Raw genomic sequence first — 14804 nt, 5'->3', positions numbered from 1 at the left:
ATAGAAACTTAAATTTCATTCTGTCATTTTCTATCATAAGCTCATGGGGTTGGTGTGTTCAATGTGTGTGAAGAGATGTAATAGATTTATATTTTTAGAAATTAACATGCTACTTTCGGAGTGTTTGAGTGTTAGGAGGGCAATCATAAATATTTTAAGGATATTTAAGTGTAGAATTATAATTCTACAATACATAATATTATTTCTTAAAACTTTTTGTTGACGATAGCCTCCCAAGCTAAATGGAAGAGAAGAGCTAGGAATAAGTTCTTTAATAATCTATCTTCTGGCCATGAGACTAATGAGATTTCTAGTGTCACTCACTCAAACAAAAGGAATTGCAGTAATTCTGTGGTGGAAGGTATAGAGAGAGGTTTAGTTAAAAAAAACCAAAAACAATACTTTAACTTGGAAAGAGCTCAAACTAGAAAGATTTGGTGGAGGCTACTAGGCAACCCCATTAACAGCCATGAATTGTATCAGTTGAAACTATCAAGGGCTTGGTAATCCTCGAACAATTCGAGAGCTTCATCATATGGTAAAGAATAAACGCCCAAGTTTCATTTTTCTTGTTGAAACAAAATACAGTAGATTTAAAGTTGAGAATGTGAGAACTGTGTTAGGCCTTGAATATAGCTTTGTGTTGGACAATAAAAGACTAAGTGGAGGAATTGCTTTTCTGTGGAAAGATAACATGAATGTTGCTCTAGAATCCTATACTCAATACCATATATCTTTAAGAGTCTATAACTCTAATGAAGGGAAGTTTTGGATCTTAACTAGTTTTTATGGGAACCCAATGACGTATAAAAGAAATGATAGTTGGAGGCTTCTTAGAGCTTTAAAACCAATAGATAAAATGGCTTGGATTTGCATGGGAGATTTCAACGAAGTTTTGCTTCAGAGTGAGAAGTGTGGGGTAGCTGTGAGACCATACAACCAAATAGAAGACTTCATATTAGCAATTGAGGAGTTTGGTTTAAGTGACTTGGGATTTCAAGGTGACAAATATACATGGTATAATAGAAGAGAAGAGAATCATTTCACCAAAGAAATGCTTGACATAGCCTTTAGTAATTCAAGGTCGCATGAATTATTTGTTAATACCACAATGAAAATAGAAGCAGCTCAAAACTCATATCATAGACCTATTGTTAAGATGACTTCTAGTATGCAGATGCAAGAGGAGGAGAAAGACCATTTAAATATGAAGCTAATTGGGCTCAAAGAGAGGAATGGCATATGCTACTAGAGGAAGTATGGAACAAGCCTATGCTAGCAGCTAATATATTAAAGATGACAACAACAAGGCTACTAAGATGCAAACCAAAACTGAAGGCATGATGTAAAGAGAGTTTTGGGAATTCTAAAAGGCTTATAAACTCTAAACTTATCCAGACAAAAGTCTAACACAGGTGATATGGGGAGTAGTATCAGAGTTTTACAAAAGGAGGCTGATTTGATACTTGAAGAGGAGAACATTAAATGGAAACAAATGGCAAAGCAGAGGTGGTTAAAGGAAGGTGATAGAAATACAAAGTTTTTCCATCAATGTGCAAACTAAGGAAGGAAAACTAAAGCCATACACAAACTAACAGATGGAAGAGGAAATGTGGCAATAACTCTCGAGGCTATTAGTGCACAGTTTCAAAAGTATTTCCATGAGCTCTTTTCCACATATCAACAAGAAGGCATTGAAGACTGCTTGAGTTTCTTGAATGTTAGAGTGACTGTTGACATGAACAACAACCTTATCAAGAAATTCACTACTAAGGATGTTAAGGAGGCAATTTTTCAGATGAACTCATTAAGCTCCCCATAACCAAATGGATTTCCACCAGCTTTCTATCAGAACCACTGGAGTTTAATTGGTAAAGAGGTTAGTGAAGTTGTTCTATATGTGCTTAACTCAAATGGTCTGGTATCTGAGATAAATGAAACTCATATTGCTTTGATTCCCAAGATAAAATCTCCCTCCAAAGCGTCTGATTTTAGACCTATATTGTAGCTTTTGAAGCTATGCATACTATGAATAGCAGACTATATGGAAAATCTAGACATATAGCCTTGAAACTCGACATGAGTAAGGCATATGATCGAATAAAGTAGGAGTTTCTTAGAGCAGTAATGAGGAAGTTGGGTTTTGCTTAGAGATGGGTTGATCTAGTAATGAAATGCATTGATTTTGTGTCATATTCTATTCTAATTAATGGGATTCCTCAACATGTGTTCAAGCCATCAAGAGGATTTAGGTAAAGTGACCATTTATCAACTTACCTATTCACCTTATGCGTTGAAACTTTAAGTTCTATGCTGAACAATGTAGAAATGTCAAGATCTATCACAGGGGTTCCAATTGCTCGAGGCAAGCTACACATCAATCACCTCTTCTTTGCAGACGATAGCTTGCTTTTATGCAAAACTAATTCTCTAGAATGGAGCAGATTGATTCATATGCTAAGCATGTATGAAAAGGCATCTGGTCAAAGGTTGAATAAGCAGAAAACTTCCATTCAGTTCAGTAGGTATACTTCGAGAGAATCACAAGATATTATTTTGGGCATTGCAAGAGTTAGATCTACTTTGTCTTAAGAGAAGTATCTTGGATTGACAACTCTTGTTGGAAGGTCTCTATCCAAATCATTCAAAAGTATTCTGGACAAAGTAAGACACAGGATTAGCAAGTGAAGTCCCACTCTCAGGCAGGCAAAGAAATCTTCCTTAAATTTTTAGTGCAAGCTCTTCCTACATATAGCATGGGAGTCTTTAAACTCCCTTGCTACCTTCTCAGAAACATTAATAGAGTTATGCAAAATTATTGGTGGGGACAGTGAGAACAAGAGAGGAAAATTCATTGGATTTCCTGGAACACAATGGGAAAAGTCAAATCAGCTAGAGGTCTAGAAGTTAGAGACTTTGAAAGCTTCAATCTGGCCATGCTAGCTAAGCAAGGCTAGTGTTTGGTCCAGTACCCTCAGTCATTAGCATCTCAAGTGTTAAAGCTGAAATATTTTCCAAAAGTTAACTTTTTTCAAGCTAAAACTGGCAGCAGACCCTCTTTTATTTGAAGAAGTATCATTGCAGCAAGATTATTATTGGATACAGGTACAATATGGAGAATCGGGAATGACAGAGGTTCACATATGGAAAGACAAGTAGATTCCAGAACCATATTCATTCAAAATCCGTAGTGCAGTAAAGTTATTGGATGGAAATGCTAAAGTGCAAGAACTAATTGATCCTGATACAAAGCAATGGAGAACATCTCTTATAGAAGAAATTTTCTCGTGGAAGGAAGCTGCTATCATTAAAAAAATACCTATAAGCTACAACAATAGTCCTGATAAACTGATTTTGAATGGATCTACAAATTTTCAGTTCACAATAATGAGTGCTTATCACTTTCATAAAGATTTGCAAGAACAGTCAAAGGGTCAGGCCTCAAGTAGTATTAGCAGTAGGCAAGTTTGGTCAAACATGTGGAAGCTGAATATATCCCCAACAGATAAAATCTTCTTGTGGAGAGCTTGTCGAGAAGGGCTTCCTACTAATCTAAATCTGTTTAAAAAGAAGGTTGTGGATGGTCCAAAATGTCATATTTGTTTAGAAGGGGGGAATCATTAGTTCATGCTCTATGGATCTGTCCTACAACAAAAGATATCAAGGCCAATGTTTCAAAAAAATTCAAAAAAGTTCTCTCTCCAGGAAGTCTTTTTTGGATCTGATAGAAGATAAGTTGATTGTTTTAGAAAAAGAAGTTATGGACAAAATAGTTGTGGTTTCCAAAAGAGTGTGGTAGAGAAGAAATGCTTTTGTCTTTCAAGCAAAATTCAAATGATCTAATGTAATGGTGAAGCAGTCACAAGAAGTTTTGCAGGAGATGAAGGTCTTACGTACAAATAAAGCAAGTTAGTCAGGCACTTCTGTGGAACAAAGATGGGACCTTCCTCTGATGAACACCTTAAAGATAAACTGAGATGCTTCAGTTGACAGGACTCACTGCGAAATTGATATTTGAATCATAGTTTGAGAATGGAAGGGAAAAGTAATAGCCACAATGAGTATGAATCAACCCCTATTCCCTAACTCTCTGCTTGCTTAAGTAATTGGTACACTTGAAGCTACTATTTTTGGTCTGGAATTGGACATTAGTCAAATCATTCTAGACGGTGATTCTTATCAGATAGTTCAAAATACAACAAAGCAAGAGGAATCCTAGTCTACTATAGGAATGATTGTTCGTGACATCAAGAAGAAGCTTCAAAACTATGTAGAATGGTCTGTCCATCGTGTGAGAAGAACCACCAATAAAGCAGCACATGCTTTAGCACAAAATGCTTTGCTTGTTTATGATGTAATTGTCGATATCGAGGAATGTCCTTCATGTATACAATCATTGATTAAAGGCACCGATGAATAAAACAAGTTTCATTTCAAAAGGAAAAAATCTACAACGGGTACAGGACAAAAAATAAAAATCTACAATGGGTATTATCACTAGCGAAGAAACCAAAAATTCGGCATGGATTAGGTAGATCAAAAATTCAGAATGCGAATAACATGGAACTACTCTTAAAAAACAAAAACAAAAATTAAATAGTAGTGCCAATTATGAATGGAGAAAAACTAGAATGAAGTAGGGACTGTGTATTTCGAAATATATATTGCCAAACACGGCCCATGGGAAGCGTTTTGTTTTCTAATTTATTTAATTGTCAAACTTGTTGTTAGGTACTGAGGCTACATTATTATAACATAACATAAATAGTCGGCGTTAGGTAAGACCCAATTGTCAGTCACAGCTCGCTCACTCACTCTCACTCGGCACTCCCTCCCCCACTTCTCTCCATTTTATTTTACTTTTTCCTTATATTTAAAATGTTTCTGCCGGTGAGTTACTTATAATTTATTGTCACTTATAATAAATATGATTCAATTTCCTAAAATAATTGTCTCTTACCTGATAATGTCAACGCCACGGGAGATGATTGATTGAAACTGAATTGTGTCAAATAATGAGAGAGAATCTACTTGGGAAGACCATGGGAAAATGATTTTGATAATATGGTAAGAGTTCAAAGGAATTAATAAGCAAAGGAACAATATTGAGAGAGTAAAGAAGACTAGAAAATTCTCACATAATCCAATAAGCCACTAAGAACAACCAAGGCAATGCCTAGATTGCACAACCTAATCTCTGCTGAGGGTGATTCAAAACAACATTTTTTATTTTTTATTTTTTATTTTTTATTTTTTTAACACATGGCAACTTGTTAATGGTGCTAACATGGCATTTTTTATGGACTACCACGTAAGAATCTCATTCTGTCGCAAGATGCATATCATTAAAAATTAGTACTTATGTAAATAATTTTAATAGTATGGTGTTTTATAATATGATGGAATACCACATCCTCTATAATTCAAGAGATATTTAATATGCTTTCCATTTGCAGTTCATGAAGAACCATCAGAATATTCATTACTAACTTTCAAGGTTCAATCCCCTCCTCCTCTTTTTTTTTTTTTTTTTTAAACTTTTAAGTGTCGTTCCCTCTTCCTCCGGTTCATACCTTCCAGTGCGCCAAAAACTAGAAATCTGTTGTTATCTCTACGTTCACATTCTCAATCAAATCAAACAAACCAAACCAAAGTATGAAAATCATTGTGACTAAGCATACCCAATCTCTCATTAAAGTTAATTACTTTCCAAATACCATCTCTAATAAGAAATGACATTCCCATAATTCTTCTTTCAATTCTAAAGCCTAGGTTAGGAGAAATAAACAAATTAAAGGACCAATAGTATTTATTGAACATCTAAATCCATCGTAAAGACCTATATTGTTATAGGATACCATAAATTAGAATTGCTACCCGCTCTATGCCCGGGCGCGCGCCCCCGCAGCCCTTGCACCTACTTTGATGGGGATCCTATTTATGTCCCTGCCGCTCGGCCCCACCCGGCCGAATGAGTAGGCGGATTGGGCCATGGCTGTCCGGCCCCCCCGTCCACCAATAATATTCACAGCAATAAATTGTCAAAAATCACATAATATCTCATATTTATGCGCGGATCTATGTCGAAAAGGAAAAGAAGAGAGATTTTTTTTTTTTTTTTAATGTTGGGTAACCTCTCCAAAGCAGGACCCTTCAAACCCATCCCTATAAAATAAACCCCAGTCTCGTGCACCGCACCCTCAAAAATTTTCCTATACGAAACTGGTTAAATCACCAACTTTTTACCAAGAGGTGTGGCCCCAAAAGATTGTTCGCTCATGAGGTGTCGAACCTTGCACCCAAATTCCACCGGACCTTCAAGGCTTTTGAAACCCAGGAGGATTTATATTGCAGCTAGTTTGGTCGATTCTGCATTCAAACAGGCAATAATTTCCTTGACCAGAATAATGTAGAGAGGGGAGAGATAAATAAATAAAAAAAAAAGAAATAAAAAAGTATAAAACTTCCATTCATGGTAAATGAACTGTTACACATATGGTATGTCCTTGGGAGAATTTCTGTAGCTTTTTTTTTTTTTTTTGGGGGGGGGGGGGGGTGAATTACAACATTTCAGCCTTTCTCAATACATATGAACATATTGCCATTCAATACTAGCCAAACACGTCAATCAACTTTCCAGTGCAACCCAGAGCAAAATTATAGTCCCATTACCCACGTAGATGAAGATATTGGGAGAACGTTGCTTTGAATAAGGATTCGGGGCTTCAAAGCAGAAATACTCCCTGTTTTACAGCAAAAGAATTTAGAACAACTGGAAGAAAAGACTAGTTGATCCATCACCAAAGGATCTGAGATCAGCAGGTTTGACCAAAGCCCTGCACAACGGGCATGTCCGTTCCCTCTCAAACCTGAGGAAACAGGACCATCAGTCATCCAAAGGATCTAACAAGAACAAGAATAAGCAGAATGGTCTCATAGAAATTATAACACAAAACCTTCTAACAATTCAGGCTAAATAAATAAGGCCACAACTTTTCAAAAGAAAAAACCAGAAAAAAAAAATGAAAAGATAAAGAGAAAAAAAAATGATAAAACAAAATGGAAGACAACGTATACAAACCCATGAGCAGAAAAGATACTATACACAGCATGGAGATTAATATAAATCTGGCCAACTATTTACTAGCGTGCACAACATAGGCAAATTGACCATGTTAAGGGGCACATGACAGTCTAGGGGTGGGCAGCGGGGGCCCGCCCCCCACTACCCTGCCCTGCATGAAAGACACTAGCAAGGGTGGGGGCGGGCTCAAGTAAGACTCTTATTGCCTTGGCCTCCTATATAAAAGTTGACCTAGGAGGCCAATCCAATACAATATTGTAAACAAGTATAGAACAAATTTAAAAATTGATAACTAGTTTTTATGTTATCAGTTTTTAAATTATTGTTATATATTTTAATTTTAATTTACAATTTAAATTATATAATAATTTGGGTTTGGGTCCCAGAAATAAGTTTTAGGCTGAATGGGATTGCAGTGGGCGGGGGGCAGGGCGGATGGGGATGTCCGCCCCCGCCCCCCGGCACCAGGGCTGGGTCTCAGCCCCGCCTAGCCCCCCGGCACCAGGGCCGGGTCTCAGCCCCGCCTCCCGGAGGCGGGGTGCGGGGTGACCCCGCCCCCACATATACGGGTATCACCCCTACATGACACGTCTAAAATTGAGACCAGCCAAGCCCATGCAAAGTTAATGATAAATAAAAAAATTAACAGTATAAATTACAGAAATAAACTAACCATTCCGATACACAGTCTTCACAAAATATGTGTTTACAACGAAGAAGGATAGGAGCATCCATCTTCTCCTGGCAAATAGCACACATGTCGCCTGCTGCATTAACCTGCATCAGATACCTACAAGCTCAAAATCCCAGGCAAGAACTGAAGTTTCACAACCACTATATGAGACCCCAGAAAACTGCAAAAATTTAGATTAAGCAGGGACCTATGGAAGACTGTTGATATAGAAGAGTGAAGTCAAAACTTCAGCTCTTCTCGCAAGGCATTTAACTCTCTAACCATGTTTAAGACAAAAAAATAATAATATGAAAATATGAGTGATTAAGTAGAGGTAAAATTGAGCAAGGATACACTGCCAAACCAAGGATTAAGCCAACATTTTGTTTCATGCAATTGGATTAAATTCTATCAATGATAACTTGACAAGGTCTTCACATAAGCACCATACATGCAGCAGGTTGTTGCTCTTTAAAAAAGTACTGATTCAATATAAAGATGATAGACTCCATCTGTTAGTATCCTACAGACTAAATTACAATTTACAGCTTTTTAAAAAAGATCTAAAAGAATGAAAAACTCAATCCTTAGTCCAAAAGCATGCATGACATGAACCATATCAATGAAAACTCCTCATAGTCAGGCCATAAAAGAATGATTAAAGTGTGGCATACATGTGTTCACATGTGTACCCCCACCCATGCACATACATACACACATAGTGATATGCTGTTAAGGAAGTACAACTATCGATAATATTTAAGGTGATTTGGCTATATGCATAACAAACTCTTACAATACAGTAACATAACAGCTAATGGGACCCACAAACCTACAGCCTAATCATTCACAATTCTTTAAACCCATTCTGCTCAATTTTCTCATAACACTGCTATGATTGTTTTCATACCCAAAATAGATAGAAAAACGCTGAAGACCGTGCATATATGTGTTAGCATTCTCTTTGTGTGCTTGTCTGTGGGAGAAGGAATCCACATTACCTGCTCCGATGTTGCATGGGCCCCATAATGCACCTCTTTACGTGATAATGCCTTTACTGCAGCAAAGAAAGACTGAACCTGAACATCACCCCCAAGAGAAGGGGAAAACAAAAAAAGAGGGTTGGAGGAGAAAGTCAATCCTTATGAAAAGATCAAATTTACTTTTACCTATAAAAAAAAAAATGAAAAGATCAAACACATTGTAGCAGACAAGAATCTCAAAAAATGTACTAACAAAAAATATACCTTCTCCACAATGGATGTGAGCTTGAAAGTAAGATACAACCCTGTCATCAGTGATGAAAAGAGGCTTCCATATTCTTTGTTCAAGAAGAAGCGATACCACACAGGCGTTGGCAGTAAGGCACGGTACAGCAGCAGCAAATACTCAACCAAAGTAAGCATTTGACCCTGAAAAAAATATGCACATCTACAATCAGTAATTAATTGCAAATAAAAGGTGTATGCATATGAATCATGTTAATCTAACACTGTTTAGTTATGTACAAATTATCAGATAGCCAGCTGGTTTTTTTTTTTTTTTTTTTTTGACAAGTGATAGCCAGCTAGTTTACTTATACTTTTTTTTTTTTTTTTATCAGTAAACAAGATTTTATTTATCATAAGAATAGGGTCTAATTATACTGTTTAGTTCATAGTAACAATAGAAAAGATAATAATGATGAAAAATGCTCAAGAAAAGGAATCAATTTCAGCAGCTTCACCCTGCTTGAATCATTCGCTTTCAAGCATGACATAGCCCAAATAAACTTTCTAAATGCCAATTCTATTAGCTCACCTGCTTACGATAATTTCGGCCTCGGCTGTTCTTGTAATGCATCAACAGAAAACACTTTAAGGCCATTGCCGCTTGCCGAACCAAAGCATCTGAAAGAAACACCAACCTAAGAAACTATAGAAACACTCCAAAACAAACTCCAACCTAAGAAACTATTGAAACGCTCCAAAACAAACTAAAATATAATCACTATGTACAAAAAAAGACAAAGATCCATAAAAATTTGTAAAATGAGAAAAAAAATCACACAAAGCATCTGCACTCCATAATATTAAGTGCTCAAGAATTCAATCTGACATTCCATGAAGAAAAGGAAATTTGAACTGATGCTTATGACAAAATATCTCCTTCCCATAATTGCAAAAGATAAATATAAAAGGCCAAAAAAAAAAAAAAAAAAACCAGGAGTAATTGTAATGATTGGGGGAAAGTGTAGTCACAACTGGTAACAATTTGAAGCTTCCCTAGAATCACTTATAAACACAGTTTTACCTAGTAACCAATGTGAGAGTTAGCACCCATGACCACCTGTATAACCTAACCACTCTGTGGGTTATTCGTATTCTAAATGCGGTACTAAAGTGTTACAAAATCCCCCTTAAATTCTTCTCAGGACCTTATCATCAAGTGCTCCAGTATCACATGGCAGACCTTACTAGGTGGCTTTAACACTAACACTATTTTTTTTTATAAGTAGGTGGCTTTAACACTAACACTATTTTTTTTTTATAAGTAGGTGGCTTTAACACTTGTAAGAACTTGGGAAAAGAGCTAACCATATATGTGCTATGACCCCAAAAAGACTAATCAATTTGAACCTTTCCTAATATCAGTTTTAAAACTCAGTTTCACCTAGTAAGTATCCAATGTAGGATTTAGCACCCATCACTACCTTTATAACCTACCCACTCTACGTTGGCTATTCATATTCTTAATGTGAACCCCTAGGGGTTGGCTCAAGTGGTAAAGTCCTTGGATTTGAGGGTATGCTCCTCTCAGGTCTAAGGTTCAAATCTCCTTGGGTGCAAACAATCTTTAGGAGCCACCGGATTAAGGGATTTTTTCCTAAAATTACCCGAAGTGCACTTGTGGGAAACTCCTTGCCGAGGGCTTGTGCACCCTCGGGATTAGTCGGATGCTGTTCTCATACACGCGGTGCCAATAAAAAAAAAAATATTCCTAATGTGGGTCTAGAGTGCTACAATTATGCAAATCACTAAAAGTGAATTGTGCCTGCAGAATTTTAGCTATTTCCGTATATACAAACGCATGTTTCAACAACTTCATGGCAGCACAGAATATGACTAGTTCAAAAGACCACTCACTAGTAGAATTTGACATGCTCGGCAATATAACAAATTTAGAAGAAAGTTAACTTTTCTACTAATAATTGTGTTCTTAGCACCTTCATGCCAATATCCGAAGGATCCGTTGAATTGCATGTTGAATAAAATGAGATGAGCTCACTAATACATGTATTGTAGCTACAATAATATTGATTTCATTCAAACCCGAGGGGTTTGCTCAAGTGGTAAGGGCCTTGGTCTTAGTGGTATGCTCCCTTCAGGTATAAGGTTCAAACCCTTGGGTGCAAACAATTTATAGGGGCCATGTCCCATTGGTGAAAAGCCAATGATTTACTTGATCTGTGTGATAGGGGCAAGTTACACAGGTCCAAGGTTTAACAGAGTAAAAGGCATGTTGCGTTTGCACAGTTTCTGAGATTCCTCATCATAAAAAAATATTATTGATTTCATTAATTCACAATAACAGCCAGAGAAAAGCATACCATTCACCATGATGATGAAAATAGCATGCCAAAAAGCTGGTATAGCTTTTGGAGGAAGCATCACTAATGGATACAAAAGATCATCATTTTGATACCACCAGTAAAGGCCAACCACATGAACTGCGAATGCAAGAGAAATACCAACCAGAACAGATGTTTTCCTCTCCCCCTGCAACCACCAACAATTCCCTTGCTTAATTCAGAAAGCTTTCTCGTGCCAAAAATAAAGTCCTTACCAAAAACATTAAAATTCATATCTACAAATTATAGTACCTTGAGAGCTGTCTGTTTCCGTAGAATATCATTTGACTTGAACATGACAGCAGCAATCCAAATAGTAACAAAGAAACCTACAAGTCATGGCAGAAGGACAAGGTCACTAAAATTAAAGAAAGAAAAAGGCTAAAACATGCTCACAATGAGAAAGACCCGTGTGTACAGTTCAAGAAATTCAATTCACTATATAGGGATAATTCTTTCTGTGTAAAGCAACAAATACAAATGCATCCCTAATTCTTCTTTGATTCTTGGACATACAAGATATAACCTGAAAGGTCAGAAAGACCATGTGCAGAAGAGGAGCACTTACATTTAATCCAGCCAAAAAAAAAAAGTGAAATCATCAACTCAACATACAAAGGAACACAACCAATTAGTTAAGAATGGACAGGAGTCATTAGGAAGCAAGTAGAATCAGGACCTTTTAAAATCTGAAGGATCTGGTACACTCGAGGCATAGAAATATTTTATACATGTATATTACCTTTTTTTAATGGTTTTCTTCCAAGGGTTGGGGGTGTTAAGTTAAAACAAAGAACCACATAAGAGGATTTATCTTATCAACTTAAACTAACTCCCGTGAAATTTGAAATAATGACGGCACAATAGAAATGACCATAACTCTGTAAAATGCCTCTTATCAGTTAAGAGAGATGACATATGATAGTGAAGCCTTTTATCCTTAGAAAAAAAGAGAGAGCAAATCTAAAGCATTTAGAAATACATCAATAAAGCATATCTATGATGCCAAAAGGCTCATTAGCTAATAAGCACAGCAATATCTGCCTAAGAATATGTCTCCCGTGAACATTATTTGGTCTCCAAGGCCTTCCTTCAATCTAACTAATAATCATCAACTACTTAGAGATCTCAGAACAATAATATATAATCCAACAGAGCTCACCATAGAACGTCAAAATCCCCAGCCCCTTTCTACTAAGAAGGCATGTTCCCCACCACAACCATTTTAATATCAAGTTGCAAGAAATGCTCCAAACGTTTAGCATTCATATGAGAATTCACATCGACATAACTCAGGCATGTAGAGAAAAAAGGGCAAAACATACACAAAAAATTCCTAGACCGATCAAGCTAATAATCATCACACCGTTTCTTTTAGGTTAAATAAAGTGATGCCTAACAATAAGCAGAATCTATGGTAACATCAAATCATAACCTGTAATAATAATGTAAATTGGAAAAAGAGAATTACCTTGCAAATGCTGCCGAATAAAGACCACCAACAGAAGCAAGGAGAAGGGGAGGACTTGCTCAATCCACCTAGCGGCCTGCTGAATATCATATCTCTGATAAGAGGAATCCCTCCCATTAGCCGCGCTTGCATCCACAGCTTCTCCGTCAGTAGTTCCATTTACGGATTGGGAAATTCCCTCTGCCATGCCATCACGGTCAATCCTAGAATCTGCTTCCTGAGTCTCTGACGCCAGGCCGGCCATCGCCATCTCGTTAGGAGCAGCTACCTCTCCACCCTGCTGCTGCCCAACAACCAATCCAGGGGCAGCGGCAGTGGCTTCCCTATCATCATGCTCGTGCTCCCCTGTGCCGATTATCCTAATGGAGACCTCCCCGTGGTTTGTGGCACTCGTCGACGTAGGTTGGTCCAGCTGAGCATGAAGGGAAGAGACACGCCCATGAATCAAACCCTCGGTCTCTTGGTAATTAGACCTGGTACTGCTGCCACGAACAAGCCCCATGTACTCCAACAACGCCGAGAGTGGTGCCTGAATGATACTGGAAGCAGACAGAAACCCGTATCTTCTCCTGTACGGCGTGTCGAGATTGCTTCCGGAAGCCTCCATTCGCCCCAATTCCCTAACCCTAGTCCTATCAGTAAATAATTATTATGAAGGCAATGAGAATGATAATCATCTTAATCAATCCAAGAATCTCCTCCATCACACACACAGAGGGATGTGTGTCTATTCATGACATGATGGGATGGTATATCATATCCGTGTGGAGCAAGAAAAGGTTGAAACAATTCCCTTTTTTTTTTTTTTTTTTTTTTTTTGAGGCGATGTTAACACGCAGAAAATTAGAGGAGAGGTTGAAAAAGTCAAGCTTTTACCTTCGAAAACGTAACTCCGTTGAGGACCTCCAAATTCAAATCATCGTCGTCGTCATCAAGCGAACCCTAAACCTTAGGTCCAAGAAGAAAGAGGTTTGAGTTGAAGGAATTATTGGCATTTCCACTCTTTTCCGCTTCTTCAAAATCGGTTACTACACTCGATAAGAAATCACCCTTCCCGACCGATGAGCGTGTAGAAATGGGAATTCGGAAAGACAAAATTAGGGCTTCGATCGGTCGAAAACGGGTTAATGTGGAAGAGAGAAGGAAGGTTAGGGCCTATAGGCGAGAGCCTCTGACTCTGCTTTCTGGCTTTGATGGAATTGAGGGTTGTTTCTTTCCTCTCTTTCTCATTCAATAACGAATAGATTATAGAGCAAGAAGAGGGGGAGCTAAAAGACAAGAAAGAAGCTTTTTGCCAAATATTAAATAGTTTTCGATTTACCGATGTGCAGAATGAATCAGGAATTTCTTATATAACTTTTTGAAAAAATTTTAAAATCAGGGCTACTCTCCTAGTGAACTGTAACCGGCCGGACAATTGTCGTCGACGAAAATCAGCTGTCGGATTCAGGAACAGGTCAAAACTAGTGGAGAATTGATTTGTCGGTAGGAGAAAATAACCAAAACTGACCTTTCAATTCAAATCGGGACCACACCGGCCAATATTATATATATTTATATATTTCTGATACAAAACGACGCCGTTTCACATGAAATGATGTCGTTTTGTTTTAAACCGTATGAAAAAAAGAAACTTAAAGGAAACGATGTTGTTTGGTCTAAACCAAACGGCGTCCTTTCTGGGCTAGGTTAAAAATCGCATGATCTCCTCCCTTCTTTTTCTGTCAAACTCCACTCAGACTCTCTCGCTCCTCTATTCTCATAATCTCTCACTCCTCTATTCTCAGACTCTCTCACTCCTCTCTCAGCCTCCCATTCAATCCTAGCCACCGACAAACCCTCACGCCCCACGACTGCCATGTCACTGCCAACGCCTCTATCCTCTCTCAGACACCCAATTCCTCTGTAGTCCATCTGACATCTTGTGACCGAGCTGCGATTGCGAGCACTCTCATCTCTTTCCCTC

General features: G+C 37.7%; 1 protein-coding gene across 2 annotated transcripts; it reads right to left on the bottom strand.

Moving 5' to 3' along the window:
• Positions 1-6543: 6543 nt before the first annotated feature.
• Positions 6544-14341, bottom strand: LOC121267573 (RING finger and transmembrane domain-containing protein 2-like). 2 transcript variants are annotated; one of them, XM_041171492.1, is made up of 9 exons: positions 13715-14341; positions 12839-13464; positions 11620-11696; positions 11347-11515; positions 9558-9646; positions 9005-9169; positions 8759-8836; positions 7758-7861; positions 6544-6869 (listed from the first exon to the last, which is right to left on the bottom strand). In XM_041171492.1, exons 2-9 carry the CDS (start codon positions 13443-13445, stop codon positions 6764-6766), a joined length of 1395 nt encoding a protein of 464 aa, XP_041027426.1. In that variant the 5' UTR covers positions 13446-13464; positions 13715-14341; the 3' UTR covers positions 6544-6763. The 2 variants fall into 2 exon arrangements, with proteins under 2 accessions (XP_041027426.1, XP_041027425.1); XM_041171491.1 differs by having other exon boundaries at positions 12839-13470; positions 13715-14340.
• Between the last annotated feature and the right edge of the window lie 463 nt (positions 14342-14804).

This window comes from Juglans microcarpa x Juglans regia, chromosome 5S, assembly GCF_004785595.1.
Source record: "Juglans microcarpa x Juglans regia isolate MS1-56 chromosome 5S, Jm3101_v1.0, whole genome shotgun sequence".
In the NCBI taxonomy this organism is placed as follows: domain Eukaryota; kingdom Viridiplantae; phylum Streptophyta; class Magnoliopsida; order Fagales; family Juglandaceae; genus Juglans; species Juglans microcarpa x Juglans regia.
Note: the sequence above shows the minus strand (reverse complement) of the source record. Positions and strands in the feature narration are given on the sequence as shown.